Source organism: Grampus griseus (genome assembly GCF_964374135.1).
Source record: "Grampus griseus genome assembly, chromosome: 5".
In the NCBI taxonomy this organism is placed as follows: domain Eukaryota; kingdom Metazoa; phylum Chordata; class Mammalia; order Artiodactyla; family Delphinidae; genus Grampus; species Grampus griseus.
The window spans coordinates 70,824,400-70,844,313 of NC_138998.1; the positions used below are offsets into that span (position 1 = coordinate 70,824,400).

A 19,914-nucleotide genomic window follows, 5' to 3' on the forward strand; every position below is an offset into this window, starting at 1 on the left:
ACTTCATATGAAAATATTTAGAACATCATTTCAATAAATATCTTACTGATTTCAGGATTTCTGATCTCCTTTTTGATTGAAGGACGTTAATCTGAGGGAAAATGCACTTGGTTAATCACCTATGCATTATTTTTAAAACTAATCCAGAATGCAATATTGTAAAATTTGCTTATTCTAATACTTTTCCAGAAAAGTAAATGAAAACAAAGTTCAAGTTTTTCACCTTTTGACCTGCTTTTTGCAAAAACAGTTAAGACAAACATACCAATGAAACTCTCATCCATTTTTTCAACTTAAAGAAAAACTGGCCATGTTCAAACCATAATATTGTACTGTACTAATAAAACTATCACCTTGATAAACTTTTGAATTTCTTAGAATTCCGTCTTCTCTCCACCCTCCTTATCTAATTGCTCTTTTAACATACATCCTTCATACAAATTCTAATCACTTTTACCACTACCACCAACCACCATATCTTTTCCTGACTGCTATAATAGTCTATGAACTAGTCTCTGTTTCCACTCTTGACACTTCATTCTCCACACAGCAACCAGAGTGATCTTTTCAAACAATAAATAAGATCATGTACGTCTGTATTAAAACCTTCCAACTCCCTACTGTAGCCTACAAGGCCGTTTGTGAAGAGGCTCCTGCTACCTCTCCCACCTAATTTTATACTACAGTACTTTCCCCTTTTCTGTAGTCCAACCACAACCCAAGAGTACTCCCACCTCAATGCCTTTGTACTATTTGTTCTGTCCTCATGTCATGATTTTCTTCCCAGATGGGCACAAGGCTCTTATCCATCAGGTCGCAGCTTAAACAGTATCTCCTCACAAAGGTCTAAAGTAGGCCTTTAAGCAGTCTTTAGTACACCAACCCTATTTATTTTCTTTATAGTATTCATAACTACCTCATATTTTATTTACTTATTTATTTTCCCCAGCTAAAACATAAGCTCCATGAGATCAAGGTCGTGCTTTATTCCCAGCTGTATCCTCCAAGCTGTATATATTAGGCACTCAGAAATATTTGTTGAACAAATTAATGGATCTTAAATAAATATTTTAATTAGACCAAACTATTGAAAGATCAGTAATTATAAAAGTTGCCTTCTGTGGTATCTCTCCCAACTCTAGAAATTCACAACAAACATTTTATTTTTGTCTGTTATTTATTATATATCAGCTTAATGAAATACAATGTTTACACAAGAAAAGAATCATGAACTCTTTGCTAAAATTTCCAAAAGGTTACAGAATATCTTTTTAATATGTCCTTCCCACTGAATGTTCCGCCTGTTGTTTAATAAGGTAATTTTAAAGCACTGATCAGAAAACAAAAACAGACCAAGAGGGGACTTCCCTGGTGGCGCAATGGTTGAGAGTCCGCCTGCCGATGCAGGGGACACGGGTTCGTGCCCCGATCCAGGAAGATCCCATATGCCGCGGAGCGGCTAGGCCCGTGAGCCATGGCCGCTGAGCCTGTGCGTCCGGAGCCTATGCTCCGCAACGGGAGAGGCCACAACAGTGAGAGGCCCGCGTACCGCAAAAAACAAACAAACAAACAAACAAACAAAAACAGACCAAGAGGGAATTTCTTGGTGGTGCAGTCGTTAAGAATCCGCCTGCCAATGCAGGGGACACGGGTTCGAGCCCTGCTCTGGGAAGATCCCACATGCCGCGGAGCAACTAAGCCCGTGTGCCACAACTACTGAGCCTGTGCTCTAGAGTCCATAAGCCACAACTACTGAGCCTGCATGCAGCAACTACTGAAGCCCACGTGCCTAGAGCCCGTGTTCTGCAACAAGAGAAGCTACCGCAATGAGAAGCCCGTGCACCACAATGAATAGTAGCCCCCGCTTGACGCAACTAGAGAAAGCAGGCGCACTGCTATGAAGACCCAATGCAGTCAAAAATAAATAAATAAATAAATAAATAAATAAACAAATAAATAAGTAAAGACAGACCAAGAAAAATCTAATAACTGTTTACCTAAGCACTAGTTTCTTCTGCATATCTGTTTCAAGGTCTATTCAGTTTTGAGAACTAAAAGATTAACTTTCAAATGCTCTAAGTAAAAGCTTAGAAAAATGTTAAAAATGCCTGTTTGACAATGAAAAACAGCATACATTTGAAAATACAAAAGTATATTCAAATATTTAGAGAAACTAAAGCATGACACTCTATAAATCTGAATATTTCTTACTTACTATTCTCTAAAACAGACACTTTGGCCATATGGTAAAATAACGCAACAGTTCTCATTAGAAAAATCAAACAAATAGTTATAAGAGAGGTGAGGTCCTAACTTAAAACTAGTGGATGGACGTCAAAGGAAACGGACAGTTTATAATGTGTAAATTTGAAAATAATGAATATTTTAAGTAACTTCCCCCCTTCCCAAATAAAATTTATAATTAAGTAAGCTGTTCACTCTTTCAAAAAACATTACCTATCTATTTTCCAACCACTGGACTAGAGGGAAGGGATATAATCTAGGAGTAGGAAAGACATATAAATAAATAATTTCAATAAATGAGATAAGTGCTCTAACAGCAATGTGTATGACAATAATATGGCAGCACAGAGGAAACAGAGACAAGAATGATTCATTTTGCCTGGAAAAGCTTGAGTAATTGTGACCACAGAACAGAGAATGAATTGCTAATGGGCAGGTTAAAAGCAACACAAGAAAGATCAATTTTTATGAGAACATCTTAATACTCGAGACAAGAAGCAGTAAGAACTAGTGTTGCGGCTGCAGCAGAGTGAGAACGAGGTACATAGAACTTTTCAAGGCAATTTTGACTGTTAGATATAGTAGCTAAGAATGAGAAGAATATCTGATATGATTCTCCAATTCTGATTTCTATGATTAAGAGGGTGATACTACTCAGTATGGTAACGGCAATACAAAGTCATTTGAGAAGAAGAAAGATTTTAGTTTTAGACACAAAAGGAATGAGGTACTTCTGAGAAAAATATATTTTGTCGCTTATATATGGTGATAATTCAAGCAAAGGGCATGATTAAACTGTAAGGGATTATCATAAAGTCAGAAAACAGGAAGACCAAAGATGGAACCCTAATAGAGAGACTGAAAAGGTGGACAAAGGAAAGAAACCCGAAGTGGAAACTGAAAAGAAACATAAATTAAGATGATGACCTGCAAATGGTTTAAGATACATTAAGACAAAAGTATGTTTCAAGAGAGTGTGGTCTACTATTTCAGTGAAACACAATAGTCAAGTTGGTTAAAAAGTACAATATATCTAATGAATAAGACCTTAACATGAGCCATTTCAGTAGAATGAGGTAGGCAGACTCAGTACTCATACTACTGCAGGAAGTGGTATAAACGTGAGGTAGATAAGACGAGATAGGAAATACAGACTACTCCATGCTAGAAGCCTTTCATTAATAAGTGGAGTGTACTTCATTTTTTAAAATTTAACTTCCCACTTACTGAACAGGAACTTAATAGAAAAAAATCTTAAAGTCATTTTCTACTGTTTTCGCAAAGTTACCTGAGTAGTTTTTAATCACTAATTAGCAATATGTTTACTTAAGTATTTTTTTTTTTTTTTTGTGGTACGCGGGCCTCTCACTGTTGTGGCCTCACCTGTTGCAGAGCACAGGCTCCGGACGCGCAGGCTCAGCGGCCATGGCTCACAGGCCTAGCCACTCCGCTGCAGGTGGGATCTTCCCAGACCAGGGCACGAACCCGTGTCCCCTGCATCGGCAGGCGGACTCTCAACCACTGCGCCACCAGGGAAGCCCTAATAGCCATTTTTTGAAAACATACAATAAACATACCTGAAGTACGTAATCTAGGGCTATATGTCGAAAACATTTCCTTGTTGCTGTCAGAATGTTTGTGGCTTCTTCAACTTCATGCTGTTTGTTTCTCTGTACTTGAGCATTTTTTACTAATGCGTTTTCTTTTTCTTCACTGACTTTTTCAAACTGCTTCTTGGCATCTTTGAATTTTCTAAGATCTCTAAAAAAAATTAAAATAGTGAAACTTTCATAAAACTATCTGGATCAAAAACTTTACCAAAATAACATTTAGAATTTAATTCTTATGTTCCTCTACTTATTTATTTATTTGCAAATGACACTCAATAGCTCTTCCAACTAACATATATATTAGTTTATGAGTACACACTATTCCTGATATAGTCAGCTAGCATTTCCTTACTTAAATCTATACAATTTAAAGTGAAAATAAATTATCAAATTAACATTACAGAAACATAAAAGGCAAAGTTAATTTTTCTAAAGACAAATTCTGGGACATGCACCAATATTTAACCAAATAATTTTTATTTGTTTTACATTTATTTTTATTTTCTTTAACTGATGAATGGTTGATGTAAAATATTATATAAGTTACAGGTGTATAATATAGTTATATACAATTTTTTTTTTTTTGGTCAATCCCAAACTCCCTAACTATCCCTCCCCCACTCTTCCCTACTGATAACAATAAATTTGTTCTCTGAGTCTGTGAATCTGTAAACTTGTTGTTATTTTTTAATATTTATTTATTTATTTTGGCTGCGCCGAGTCTTAGTTATGGCACATGGGATCTTCATTGCAGCCTGCAGACTCTTACTTGAGGCATGCGAACTTAGTTGTGGCATGCATGTGGGATTTAGTTCCCCAACCAGGGACTGAACCCAGGAGCCCTGCATTGGGAGCATGGAGTCTTACCCACTGGACCACCAGGTAAGTCCATCTTGCCTTTCTTTTTTTTTTTTCTTTTTTTTCCCTGTTTTTGTGTGTGTGTATGTGTTTCTTTGTGTATTTTTGTGTGTTTGTTTTTGCTTTTACCATTTGTCTTGGGGGTTTTGCTTGTTCATTTCCTGTTTTTTTTTTTTTTCCTTTCACATGGTACAGCTTGCAGGGTCTTGGTTCTCCGGCCAGGGGTCGGGCCTGACCTTCTGAGGTGGGACAGCCAAGTCCAGGACACTGGACCGCCAGACAACTCCCAGCCCCAGGGAATATTAATAGGTGAGAGCTCTCCTAGATGTCTCCATCTCAACACCAAGACCCGGCTCCACCCAAGGGCCAGCAAGCTCCAGTGCTGGACGCCTCACACCAAACAACTAGCAAGACAGGAACACAACCCCACCCATTAGCATACAGGCTGCCTGAAGTCATAGGAAGCTCACAGACAACCCAAAACACATCACCTGACACAGCCCTGCCAACCAGAGGGACAAAATACAGCTCCACCCACCAGAACACAAACACCAGTCCCCCACACCAGGAAGCCTACACAGGCCACTGGACCAACCTCACCCACTGGGGGCAGACACCAGAAGCAAGAGCAACTACAGCCTCGCAGCCTGTGGAAAGGAGACCCCAAACACAATAAGTAAAACAAAATGAGAAGACAGAGAAATGTGTTGCAAATGAAGGAGCAAGGTAAACACCCACAAGACCAAACAAATGAAGAGGAAATAGGCAATCTACCTGAAAAATAATTCAGAGTATTGATAGCAATGATGATCCAAAATATTGGAAATAGAATGGAGAAAATACAAGAAACATTTAACAAGGACCTAGAAGAACTAGAGAACAGTGATGAACAAGACAATAACCGAAATTAAAAATACTCTAGAAGGAAGCAATAGCAGAATAACTGAGGCAGAAGAACGGATAAGTGAGCTGGAAGACAGAATGGTGGAAATAACTGCCACAGAGCAGAATAAAGAAAAAAGAATGAAAACAATTAAGGACAGTCTCAGAGGCCTCTGGGACAACATTAAACATACCTACATTCAAATTACAGAGGTCCCAGAGGAAGAAGAGAAAAAGAAAGGGTCTGAGAAAATATCTGAAGAGACTATAGTTGAAAACATCCCTAACATGGGAAAGGAAATAGTCAATCAAGTCTAGGAAGTGCAGAGAGTCCCATACGGTATAAACCCAAGGAAAAACACACCGAGACACATTAATCGCATTAAAAAAAATTAAATACAAAGAAAAAATATTAAGCAGCAAGGAAAAAGCAAAAAATAACATACAAGGGAATCCCTGTAAGGTTATGAGATGATTTTTCAACAGAAACTCTGGAGGCCACATTGGAGTGGCAGGATATATTTAAAGTGGTGAAAGGGAAAAAGCTACAACCAAGATTAATCTACCCAGCAAGGATCTCACTCACATTCAACAGAGAAATCAAAAGCTTTACAGACAAGCAAAAGCTAAGAGACTTCAGAACCACCAAACCAACTCTACAACAAATGCTAAAGGAACTCCTCTAAGCCAGAAACACAAGAAAAAGACCTAGAAAAACAACCCAAAACAATTAAGAAAAAGGTAATAGAACTTACATATCGATAATTACCTTACATGTGAATGGATTAAATGCTCCAACCAAAAGACACAAGCTCGCTGAATGGATACAAAAACAAGATCCATATATATGCTGTCTACAAGAGACCCACTTCAGACCTAGGGACACATACAGACTGAAAGTGAGGGGATGGAAAAAGGTATTCCATGCACATGGAAATCAAAAGATTTTGATTTCCATGTGCATGGAATACTCATATCAGATGAGATAGACTTACTCATACCAGATAAGGTAGACTTTAAAATATAAACTGTTACAAGAGACAAGGAAGAACACTACATAATGATAAGGGATCAATCCAAGAAGAAGATATAACAATTACAAATATACATGCACCCAACATAGGAGCACCTCAATATATAAGGCAAATGTTAACAGCCATAAAAGAGGAAACTGACGGTAACACAATAATAGTGGGGGACTTTAACACTTCATTTACACCAACAGACAGATTATCCAGACAGAAAATTAACATGGAAACACAAGCTTTAAATGAGATGGATTTAATTGATATTTATAGGACATTCCACCTGAAAGCAGCAGAATACACTTTCTTCTCAAGTGTACATGGAACATTATCCATCACATTATACATTATACACATTATACATTATACATGGAACATTATACATCACATCTTGGGTCACAAATCAAGCCTCAGTAAATTTAAGAAAATTGAAACCGTATCAAGCATCTTTTCTGACCACAATGCTATGAGACTAGAAATCAATTACAGGAAAAAAACACAAACACAGGGAGGCTAAACAATATGCTACTACATAACCAAGAGATCACTGAAGAAATCAAAGAGGAAATCAAAAAATACCTAGAGACAAATGACAACAAAAGCACAACAACCCAAAACCTATGGTATGCAGCAAAAGCAATTCTAAGAGGGAAGTTTATAGCAATATAATCCTACCTCAAGAAACATGAAAAATCTCAAATAAACAATCTAACCTTACACCTAAAGGGACTAGAGAAAGAAGAAGAAAACAAAACAAAAACCAAAACAAAACAATAAAAACCAACGTTAGTAGACGGAAAGAAATCACAAATATCAGAGCAGAAATAAATGAAACAGAAAAAAAGAAAACAAGAGCAAAGATCAATAAAACTGGGCTTCCCTGGTGGCGCAGTGGTTGCGAGTCCGCCTGCCGATGCAGGGGACACGGGTTCGTGCCCCGGTCCGGGAAGATCCTACATGCCGCAGAGCGGCTAGGCCCATGAGCCACGGCTGCTGAGCCTGCGCGTCCGGAGCCTGTGCTCCGCAACGGGAGAGCCCACAACAGTGAGAGGCCCGCGTACCGCAAAAAAAAAAAAAAGTTTCCAACAAACAAAAAGTCCAGGACCAGATGGCTCGACAGGCGAATTCTATCAAACATTTAGAGAACAGCTAACGCCCATCCTTCTCAAACTATTCCAAAAAATTGCAGAGAGAGAAACACTCCCAAGCTCATTCTACAAGGCCACCATCACCCTGATACCAAAACCAGACAAAGATATCACAAAAACAGAGAATTACAGACCAATATCACTGATGAATATAGATGCAAAAAACCTCAACAAAATACTAGCAAACAGAATCCAACAACACATTAAAAGGAGCATACACCATGATCAAGAGCGATTTATCCCAGGGATGCAAGGATTCTTCAATATACGCAAACCAATCAATGTGATACACCATATTAACAAATTGAAGAATAAAAACCATATGATCAGCTCAATAGATACAGAAAAAGCTTTTCACAAAATTCAACACCCATTTATGATAAAAACTCTCCAGAAAGTGGGCATAGAGGGAACCTACCTCGACATAATAAAGGCCATATCTGACAAACCCACAGGAAACATCATTCTCAATGGTGAAAAACTGAAAGCATTTCTTCTAAGATCAGGAACAAGATGAGGATGTCCACTCTCACCACTATTATTCAACATAGTTTTGGAAGTCCTAGCCACAGCAATCAGAGAAGAAAAAGAAATAAAAGGAATACAAATTGGAAAAACTGTCACTTTTCAAATGACAGGATACTATATGTAGAAGATCCTAAATATGCCACCAGAAAACTACTAGAGCTAATCAATGAATTTGGTAAATTTGCAGGATACAAAATTAATGCACAGAAATCTCTTGCATTCCTATACACTAACAACAAAAGATCAGAAAGAGAAATTAAGGAAATAATCCCATTCACCAATGCAACAAAAATAATAAAATACCTAGGAATAAACCTACCTAAGGAGGTAAAAGAGCTGTATGTGGAAAACTACAAGACACTGATGAAAGAAATCAAAGATGACACAAACAAATGGAGAGATATACCATGTTCTTGGATTGGAAGAATCAATACTGTGAAAATGACTATACTACCCAAAGCCATCCACAGATTCAATGCAATCCCTATCAAATTACCAATGGCATTTTTCACAGACTAGAACAAAAAATTGCACAATTTGTATGGAGACACAAAAGACCCCAAATAGCCAAAGCAATCTTGAGAAAGAAAAATGGAGCTGGAGGAATCAGGCTCCCTGACTTCAGACTATACTACAAAGATACAGTAATCAAGACAGTATGGTACTGGCACAAAAACAGAAATACAGACCAATGTAACAGGACAGAAACCCCAGAGATAAACCCATGCACCTATGGTTACCTAATCTATGACAAAGGAGGCAAAAATATACAGTGGAGAAAAGACAGCCTCTTCAATAAGTGGTGCTGGGAAAACTGGACAGCTACATGTAAAAGAATGAAATTAGAACACTCCCTAACACCATACACAAAAATAAACTCAAAATGGATTAGAGACCTAAATGTAAGACCAGACACTATAAAACTCTTAGAGGAAAACATAGGAAGAACACTTTTTGACATAAATCACAGCAAGACCTTTTTTGACCCACCTCCTTCAGTAATAAAAATAAAAACAAATAAATGGGACCTAATGAAACTTAAAAGCTTTTGCACAGCAAAGGAAACCATAAACAAGACGAAAAGACAACCCACAGAATGAGAGAAAATATTTACAAACGAAGCAACAGACAAGGGATTAATCTCCAAAAAATACAAATAGCTCATGCATCTCAATATCAAAAAAACAAACAACCCAATCAAAAAATGGGCAGAAGACCTAAATAGACATTCCTCCAAAGGAGACATAAAGATGGCCAAGAGGCACATGAAAAGATGCTCAATATCACTAATTATTAGAGAAATGCAAATCAAAACTACAATGAGGTATCACTTCACACCAGTCAGAATGGCCATCGTCAAAAAATCTACAAACAATAAATGCTGGAGAGGGTGTGAAGAAAAGGGAACTATCTTGCAACTGTTGGTGGAAATGTAAACTGATACACCCACTATGGAGAACAGTATGAGGGTTCCTTTAAAAACTAAAAACAGAATTAGCATATGACCCAGCAATCCCACTACTGGGCATATACCCAGAGAAAACCATAATTCAAAAAGACAGATGCACCCCAGTGTTCACTGCAGCACTATTTACAATAGCCAGGTCATGGAAGTAACCTAAATGTCCACTGACAGATGAATGGATAAAGATGTGGTACATATATACAATGGAAAATTACTCAGCCATAAAAAGGAATGAAATTGGGTCATTTGTAGCAATGTGGATGGACCTAGAGACTGTCATACAGAGTGAACTAAGTCAGAAAGAGAAAAACAAATATCGTGTATTAACACATATATGTGGAATGTAGAAAAATGGTACAGATGAACCTGTTTGCAAGGCAGAAATAGAGACACAGATGTAGAGAAAAAAACATATGGACACCAAGCGGGGTCAGGGGTGTGTGGGGTGAATTGGAAGACTGGGATTGACATATACACAGTAATATGTATAAAATAGGTAACTAACGAGAACATGCTGTATAGCACAGGGAACTCTACTTAATACTCTGTGGTGACCTAAATGGGAAGGAAATCCAAAAAAGAGAGGATATATGTATACATATAGCTGATTCACTTCGCTATACAGCAGAAACTTACACAACATTGTCAAGCAACTATACCCCAATTAAAAAAAAAAAAGACAAAATGATTTTTAAACAGTAGTATATACCATAGGGAACTTGTTAAAAATGCAAGTTCCAAGGGTCCTCTACCAGAGATTACAATTCTTTGTGTTTTCGGGATAAGCCCTAGAAATCTGAGGGATTTTCTTAAGACATGCCCTTGATTTCACAGTTATGGTGGTCTACAGACCACACTTTAAGAAACAACATTCATTTATTGTTGAAAAAAATTAGGAGTCCAAAGGACATGAATATATTCTTAAAACACACACACAGAAGAATGCTTTCTAAAAGAATTATGTACCAGTAGAGAATAACAGTATCCATTTCAGTAGTCTGAAAATCTGAAACCTTGATTCATAAATGATCTTAGGTAAATATATAACATCCTTTTACTTTTTCTACCAAGGAATTAGGCAAAGTAATTTGAAGACAAATGACTTTAAAATAATAACAATAATAATAACGTGTACCTAGCAAAGACTTTAATAAGAAGCCATAAATTTTCATGTATACACTCTATAAGGACATTCTGAATATTAGTCTATTTTGAAGTGATTTATAAATGATCTGCAAGACATCACCTCCAGAACAACAAATTCTAACCTACTAAAACAGAAGTGCATTATGTTCATGAGATCTGCCACTATTTATAGCTTTTAACATCTGAATACTATATCATAATCAACTTTATCTGTAATTTAATATATTCTCAGTCAGGAATTAAAAGACATAAAGTGAAATTATTAATGTGGAAAAGGAAAACGTTCCTACCTGGAAGTTCAGATAAATTTTTTATTTCTAGTTTCATTTTATTTCACATATAAAATGTGATGAATGTGACACAAAAGGTTTGCTTCATTACTTATTATGCACCTTCATTACTCATTCTCGTATATTCTATTATCTTCTCTACAAAGAAAATACCATATTGAGACAACTAGAATAACTGACAGTATTTCAACCACTTTTGGGATCTGCTTTGATTTTTAAAGATCATTAGGTTATTTATTTACATTAAAAATTTTTTTTTAAGTCTGTAACAATTTGAACTATGTATCCTGAACACAAATTTCATAGTATAAATGATTCATTGAAAGGCATGAAGTCTGACTCCTTTACAGAGTAATTCAGGAAAAAATGCAATATAAATTTCACAAAGCAAAAAACACACAAAAACCCCCATATTTTCACTAAGTCATGTTTCTAAGCTCTCTGAAAAGATACCAACTCCCAGATGTGATCATTAACTGGTTGCTTTTCTTTTCTTTTCACTGCAACTGACTTACTCTTTGACAAAGTTCTGAAGTTGTGCCTTAATCGATCTCTGAGTTTGGTCAAATAGGATCTAAAAGAAAAGAAGGACATTAAACAATTAGAAAAGTAAACAAAGAAAATAATTTTCATTTAGTTCCGTAAATATTACATCCTTCCAACAATATTCCAATTCTAATAACACCTACATTTCTTACTGAACATTGCATAAGTATTTAAAAAAGAAACAAACTGATTTTCAAGCCAATTTCATCTGTTTAAAAAATAAAATTACTTCTATTTACAGAGGAATGAAATGTGCATTAATATTTAAATACAATGTTCAATCAGTAGAGCAATTTATTTCCTTGACTCTAATTCAGGCTTTGGAAGACAACCTAAAAGAGTAATACAAATTCTACTCTATCCACCACAGAAATTTCTTACTCTAATATATTAAAACAAAACAAATGAAAACAACTCTAGAACTGCCTTATACCTTAGTTAGAGGTTTCTCATTTGGGAAGACCTGTGGATTTAAATGTCTTAAATTCAGAACTCAAGTAAATATTATATAGCCCTTCAGGTTAAATTATTGCTAAGATTAAAAATGAGAATAAAATTTTACTTCTCACGACAATATTTTACACCACTTAATGGATGCCACATATTTAACTATGTGTGGTAAATTTCACAGGGCTTGGCATGGGAATTCCAAGTACTTTCATAATTTACAGATACACTTCATTCAGAATTTGAAACACATGCCAGATGAAGAGGCAGAAAAATATATATTAAAAACAAAAAGAAAACCTTATGTCCTTCAACTAACTAAAAGCAGTACCAAAAAAATTCAGTCTCTATGGAATCTTACTATTAGCAAAGTCTTACGTCCTTGTCTAAACGCCAAATACACACACACACACACACACCCCACACACACAAAACCTGGATTGAGTACAGGGTTTCAAAATCTGTCAATTCACTTCCAAAGGAAAAACAGTTTTGTATTATGTTAATCCCAAAGTATTAAACCCAAATTAAGCAGAAGAAAGGAAATAATGAAGATCAGTTTGGAAGGCAACTAAATAGAAAACAGAAAATCAATAGCCAAAACCCAATGAAACCTAAAGCTAGTTCTTTAAGAAGATCTAAAATAGATAAACCTACAACCAAAGTGATCAGGAAGAAAGAAGACACAAATTTCATACAATAAAAAGGAGAGAGATGGCTTCACCACAGATTCTACAGATATTAAAAAAGGATAATCAGGGGAACAATTTTATGCCGATAAATTCAATAGATGAGATGGGGAAATACTTTGAAGGACAAAAACTAACAAAGCTCAACTGTAGCAACGTTAACAGCAGTTTCCCAAGGCAACAGAAATAAAAGCAAAAATAAACAAATGGGATCTAATCAAACTTAGAAGCTTTTGAACAGCAAAGGAAACCATGAACAAAATGAAAAGACAACCTACAGGCTGGAAGAAAAAATTTGCAAATGTTGTGACTGACGAGGGCTTAATTTCCAAAATATACAAAGAGCTCATACAACTCAATAACAAAAACACAAACAAATCAAAAAATGGGCAGAAGACCTAAATAGACATTTCTCCAAAGAAAACATACAGATGGCCAATAGGTACATGAAAAGATGCTCAACTTCTCTAATTATTAGATAAATGCAAATCAAAACTACAATAAGGTCTCACTTCACACCAGTCAGAATGGCCATCATTAAAAAGTCTACAAATAATAAATGCTGGAGAGGGTGTAGAGAAAAGGGAACCCTCCTACATTGTTGGTAAGAACGTAAATTGGTGCAGCCACTAGGGAAAACAGTATGGAGGTTCCTTAAAAAACTAAAAATAGAGTTGCCATGTAATCCAGCAATCCCCCTCCTGGGCATACTTCCAGAGAAAACTCTAATTTGAAAAGATACATGCATCCCAATGTTCATAGCACCTCTATCTACAACAGCCAAGACATGGAAGCAACCTAAATGTCCATCAACAGATGAATGGATACATGGAATATTACTCAGCCATAAGAAGGAATGAAATAATGCCATTTGCAGCAACATGGGTGGACTTTGAGATTATCATACTAAGTGAAGTCAGCCAGAGAAAGACAAATATTATGTGATATCACTTATATGTGGAATCTAAAATATGACACAAATGAATTTATCTACGAAACAGAAACAGACTCACAGACATAGAGAATAGACTTGTGGTTGCCAAGGAGGAGGGGAGGTGAGGGAGGGAAGGATTGAGAGTTCAGGATTAGCAGATGCAAACTATTACATATAGGATGGATAACAACAAGGTACTACTGTATAGCACAGGGAACTATATTGAATATTCTGTAATAAACCATAGTGGAAAAGAATGTGAAAAAGAATATATATATATATATATATATACACACACACACACATAACTGAGTCACTTTGCTGTATACCAGAAACTAATACAACTTTGTAAATCAACTATACTTCAATAAAAAAATTTTAAAAAAAGAAGATATCAGAAACCTAAACAGAGTTCCCTGGTGGCCTAATGGTTAGGATTCTGGGCTTTTACTGCTGTGGCCTGGGTTCAACCCCTGGTTGGGGAACTGAGAAGCCACATGGCGTGGCCAAAAAAAAAAAAAAAACAAAAAAAAACCAAAGAAACCTAAACAGAATTAAAGAAATAGAATCTATAGTGAAAAACCTCTCCTATCCTATAAAGTTAAAGGTAACATTACATAAAACCTAGCAACCCCAATCTTAGGTATTTGCCCAAGAGAAATGAAAACTTAGGTTCATAACAAAATCTGTATACAAATGTTTTTTAGCAGTTTCATTCCTAATTGCCAAAAATTGGACACAACCCAAATGTCCTTGGAGAAACAAACTATAGTATATCTATACAATGGAATACTACTCAGCAATAAAAAAGAAAGAACTATTAATACATACAACCACATAGATGAATCTGAATGCATTTTGATAAATAAGTCATATTCAAAAGGGTACAAACTGAATGAGTCCAGTTATATGACATTTAGGAAAAGGCAGAACTACAGGATGGATATCAAATCAGCAATTTACAATGGTAGGAGGAAGAAGGAAAGGGTGACTAACAATGGGTTAATAAGAGTATTTCGAGAGTTAACAAAACTGCATCTTGATTGAGGTATGGAGACCCAACCGTATGCATTTGTCAAAACTCATAAAACTGTACACCACAAGGAATCAATTTTGTTACATTTAAATTTGGGGCTTCCCTGGTGGTGCAGTGGTTAAGAATCTGCCTGCCAATGCAGGGGACACAGGTTCGTGCCCTGGTCTGGGAAGATCCCACATGCCACAGAGCAACTAAGCCTGTGAGCCACAACTACTGAGCCTGCGCGTCTGGAGCCTGTGCTCCACAACGGGAGAGGCCGCGACAGTGAGAGGCCCATGCACCACAATGAAGAGTGGCCCCCGCTCGCCGCAACTGGAGAAAGCCCTCGCATGGAAACGAAGACCCAACACAGTCCAAAATAAATAAATAAATAAATAAATAAATAAATAAATAAATTTATAAATAAATAAATAAATAAATTTAAATTTGAAAATAACTTTAATACCCTCTAGGTCCACCCTATTTGTCACAAATGGCAAGGTTTCATTCTTTTTTATGGTTGAATAATATTCCATTGTACATATACTATACATGTAATATATACACCACACCTTCTTCATCCATTCACCTACTGATAGGCACTTAGATTGCTTCCATATCTTGCCTATTGTGAATAATGCTGCAATGAACACAGGGGTGTATGTATCTTTTCTAATTAGTGTTTTTGTTTTCTTTGGTTAAGTACCCAAGAGTGAACTTGCTGGACCATACAGTAGTTTTACTTTTAGTTTTTTGAGGAATTTCCATACTGTTTTCCATAGTGGCTGTACCAATTTATATTCCCATCAACAGCACACAAAGATTTACCTGTCTCCACATCCTCACCAATGCTTGTTACTTGTTAACGTTTAGGTAACAGCCATTCTGACAAATGTGAGGTTATATCTCATTGTGGTTTTGAAAGCATTTTTTCATGTGCCTGTTGACCATCTGTATGTCTTCTTTGGAAAAATGTCTATTCAGGTCCTCTGCCCATTTTTTAAATTGGGGTATTTGGGGTTTTTTTGGATGCTGAGTTGTATGAGTTCCTTGTATATTTGGGATATTGACCCCTTGTTGGATATAACATTTGCAAACATCTTCTCCCATTCAGTAGGCTGCCTTTTCATTTTGTTCATGGCTTCCTTCACTGTATAAAAGCTTTCTTAGTTTCATGTAGTCCCATTTGCTTATCTTTGCTTTTGTTTCCCTTGACTGTGGAGACATAGCCAAAAAAATATTGCTAAGACAGATGTCAAAGAGCATACTGCTTATGTTTCCTTCTAGAAGTTTTATGGTTTCAGATCTTACATTTAAGTCTTTAATCCATTTTGAGTTTATTTTTGTATATGGTGTGAGAATGTAGTCATCTGATTCTTTTGCATGTAGCTGCCCAGTTTTCCTAACACCATTTATTGAAGAGTCTGCCTTTCCCCCACTGTGTACTCTTGCCTCCTTTGTCATATATTAATTGCCCATATAAATGTGGGTTCATTTCTGGGCTCTCTATTCTGTTCCCTTGATCTATGTGTCTGTTTTTGTGCCAGTACCACACTGTTTTGATTACTGCAGCTTTGTAGTATAGTTTGAGATGAGGGTGCATGATACCTCCAGCTTTGTTCTTCTCTCTTAAGATTGTTTTGGCTACTTCGGGTCTTTCATGTTTCCATACATATTTTAGAATTATTTTTTCCAGTTCTGTGAAAAATGTAATTGGGATTTTGATAAGGATTAAAATGAATCCCCACACCGCCTGAGGTAGTATGGTCATTTTAAAAATATTATTCCTTTCAATCCATGAGCACAGTATACCTTTCCATCTGTTTGTGTCATCTTTAATTTCTTTGATCAGTGTCATATAGTTTTCTAAGTCTTTTATTTCCTTAGTTAGATTTATTTCCATGTATTTTATTCTTTTGGATGTGATTGTAAATGGGACTGTTTGTTACTTCATTGTTAGCGTATAGAAATGTAACAGGTTTCTGCATATTAATTATGTATCCTATTTGTAGTGAGGTGGATGGATCTAGAGTCTGTCATACAGAGTGAAGTCAGTCAGAAAGAGAAAAACAAATACCGTATGTTAACACATATATACGGAATCTAAGTAAAATAAAAAAAAAAAAAAAAGGTCATGAAGAACCTAGAGGTAAGACAGGAATAAAGGCACAGACCTACTAGAGAATGGACTTGAGGATATGGAGAGGGGGAAGGGTAAGCTGTGACAAAGTGAGAGAGTGGCATGGACATATATACACTACCAAACGTAAAACAGATAGCTAGGGGGAAGCAGCCACATAGCACAGGGAGATCAGCTTGGTGCTTTGTGACCACCTAGAGGGGTGGGATAGGGAGGGTGGGAGGGGGGGAGATGCAAGAGGGAAGAGATATGGGAACATACGTATATGTATAACTGATTCGCTTTGTTATAAAGCAGAAACTAATACACCATTGTAAAGCAATTATACTCCAATAAAGATGTTAAAAAAAAAATGTATCCTGCAACTTTACTGAATTCATTGACAAGTGCCAGTAGTTTTTTGGTGGCATCTTTAGGATTTTGTATATATAGTATCATATGGCATCTGCGAACATTGACAGTTTTATATCTTCCTTTCCAATCTGCATTCCTTTTATTTTTCTTGTCTGACTGCTGTGGCTATGACTTCTAATATTTGCCATTTGCTACAACATGCATGGACCTAGAGGGTGTTATGCTATGTGAAACAGTCAGAAAAAGAAAGACAAATATTATATGATTTCACTTATATATGGAATCTAAAAAACAAAACAAATGAACAAACATAACTAAAGAGAAACTACAGGAAAGCCTACTAGAACTAATAAGTGAATTTAGCAAGTCTGCAGAAATAAAGTCAGTATACAAGATTCAGTGGTATTTCTATACACCAGCAATGACCAATTAGAAACTGAACTTTAAAATATATCACTTACAATAGCACCAAAAAATAGGAAATGCTTAGGGATAAACTTGACAAAAGATATGCAAGACTTGTACGATGAAGATCACAAAATACTGCCAAGAGAAATTAAAGAAAACCTAAATAAATACAGATATATTGTGTTCATGGATTAGAAGATTCAATATTAGTAAGATGTCAATTCTCACCAAATTGATCTATATAGATTTGATGCAATCCCACTCCAAATCCCAGTAAGGCATTTTGTAGAAGTTTAAAACTTGATTCTAAAATATATATGGAAATGTGAGGGACCTAGAGTAGCCAAACCAATTTTGAAAAGAAGGAAGAAAGTTGAAATATCTAACCTACTTGATTTCAAGACTTATTATGAAACCTACAGTAATCAAGGCATTTGTAGTATTAAAGATAGGCAAAAAAGGTCAATAAAACAGAATAGAGTCCAGAAATGACCAATACACACGGTCAACTTTTTTTTTTTTTAAACAAAAGATGCCAATAGGGAAAAGATAATTTTTTGAGCAAATGATGCTGGAACAAACAACTGGACATCCTTATGACCAAAAAATGAAACTCGACCCTTACCATGCAACGAAAATTAACTTGGGATGGATCTACAGATCTAAACTAAACCTAGAATAGTGTCAGTGAACTTGGGTTAGGCAAACATATCTTAATAGTACACAAAAAGAAAACTATAAAAGAAAAAAAGATCAATAAATTTACTTCATCAAAATTAAAAACTATTGCTCTTCGAAAGATACTGCTACAAAAATAAAAAAGATAAGCCAAAGCCTGGGAGAAAATACATATCTGCAAAACACTTATCTGACAAACAACATATCTGGAATATAGAAAGAACTCTTGTCACTAAATAATAAGATAAACAGCCCAACTTTTTAAAATGGGCTAAAGATCTGACATTTCATTGAGGAAAATACAAGGGTGACAAATAAATGCATGAAAAGATTCTTGGGATCATTAGTTATTAAGGAAATGCAAATTAAAACCATAACAAAATTAAGAAGAGTATCCATACCAAGTGTTGGCAATCATGTGGAACAACTAGAACTCTCATACACTGCTTGTATAAAAGGATACAATCAAATTTGGAAAACAATTTCCAGATTTTGGAGGTTTTCTTTAATGAAATTTAAAACTTTTAGAAATTTAATGTATAAAAGAATATTAACATCATTATAAGCATTAATAAATAATAAAAGAAATTCTTCTTTCCATAATTCTTCTTAGCAATTTTTTTGTAGATTTCACTATATAAGTAGTTTCGTAAAATGTTAAACATACTACCCATTCTACCTCTAGCTATTTACACAAAAGAAATAAAAGCATACATCTATACAGACTTTTACACATATTTTTTATTAGCAGCTTTATTTGTAATAGCCAAAACTGGGAAACAACTCAAATGTTCATTGTATCGTCTTTAAAATACGTCCACAAATAGTTTGACATTCTTCCCTTCAAAAGTGGAGCCTAATTCTTTTCCCCTTGAGAGTGGCTGGTCATAGAGACTTACTTCCAACAAATAGTAATATGGAGGAAGTGACAAACAGTAACTTCTGAGACTAAGTCATGGATAGTATTGCATCTTTCTCTTTGCCCTTACTCTTGTATCATTTGTTTTGGGAGTAACCAGATTCCATGCAGTAAAAACCACTCAAGCAGCCCTGTAAAGAGGCTCCTTGGTGAGGAACTGAGGCCTGCAGTCAACAGTCATATGCACGGCCCTATCTTGGAATTGGATCCTTCAACCCCAGTGAAGCCTTCAAATTACAGTAACCCTGGCCACATCTTATCAGCTCTCTCATTAAAGACTCTGAGCCAAAGCCACTCAGCTAAGTCTCTCTAAAAATTCCAGGCCCAGAAACTGAGATAATAAATGTTTGTTGCTTTAAGCCACTATATTTTGGGGTAATCAGTTATACAGCAATAGATAACTAGCACATCCATCAACAGGTGAATGGATAAACAAATTGTGATATATCTACACAATGCAATACTATTAAGCAATAGAAAAAAAGGGAATAAACTATTGCTACACAGACCATGATTGAGTCTCAAAATCATTACACTGAAAGAAATTAGACCAAAAAAAAAATCCATTTACATATAGGTCTGGAA

At 35.8% G+C, this 19,914-nt stretch overlaps 1 protein-coding gene across 3 annotated transcripts in view; it reads right to left on the bottom strand.

Annotated features, from left to right (window-relative positions):
* The window catches only part of ACAP2 (ArfGAP with coiled-coil, ankyrin repeat and PH domains 2), a 164,341-nt gene that overhangs the window by 50,919 nt on the left and 93,508 nt on the right, over positions 1-19,914 (bottom strand). For all 3 annotated transcript variants that reach the window (XM_082654106.1, XM_082654105.1, XM_082654107.1), the window contains 3 exons: positions 11,712-11,770; positions 3,822-4,005; positions 47-91 (listed from right to left, as the gene is read on the bottom strand). In XM_082654106.1, the coding sequence (XP_082510232.1) occupies positions 47-91; positions 3,822-4,005; positions 11,712-11,770 (288 nt within the window). The remainder of the gene's footprint in view (positions 1-46; positions 92-3,821; positions 4,006-11,711; positions 11,771-19,914) is intronic.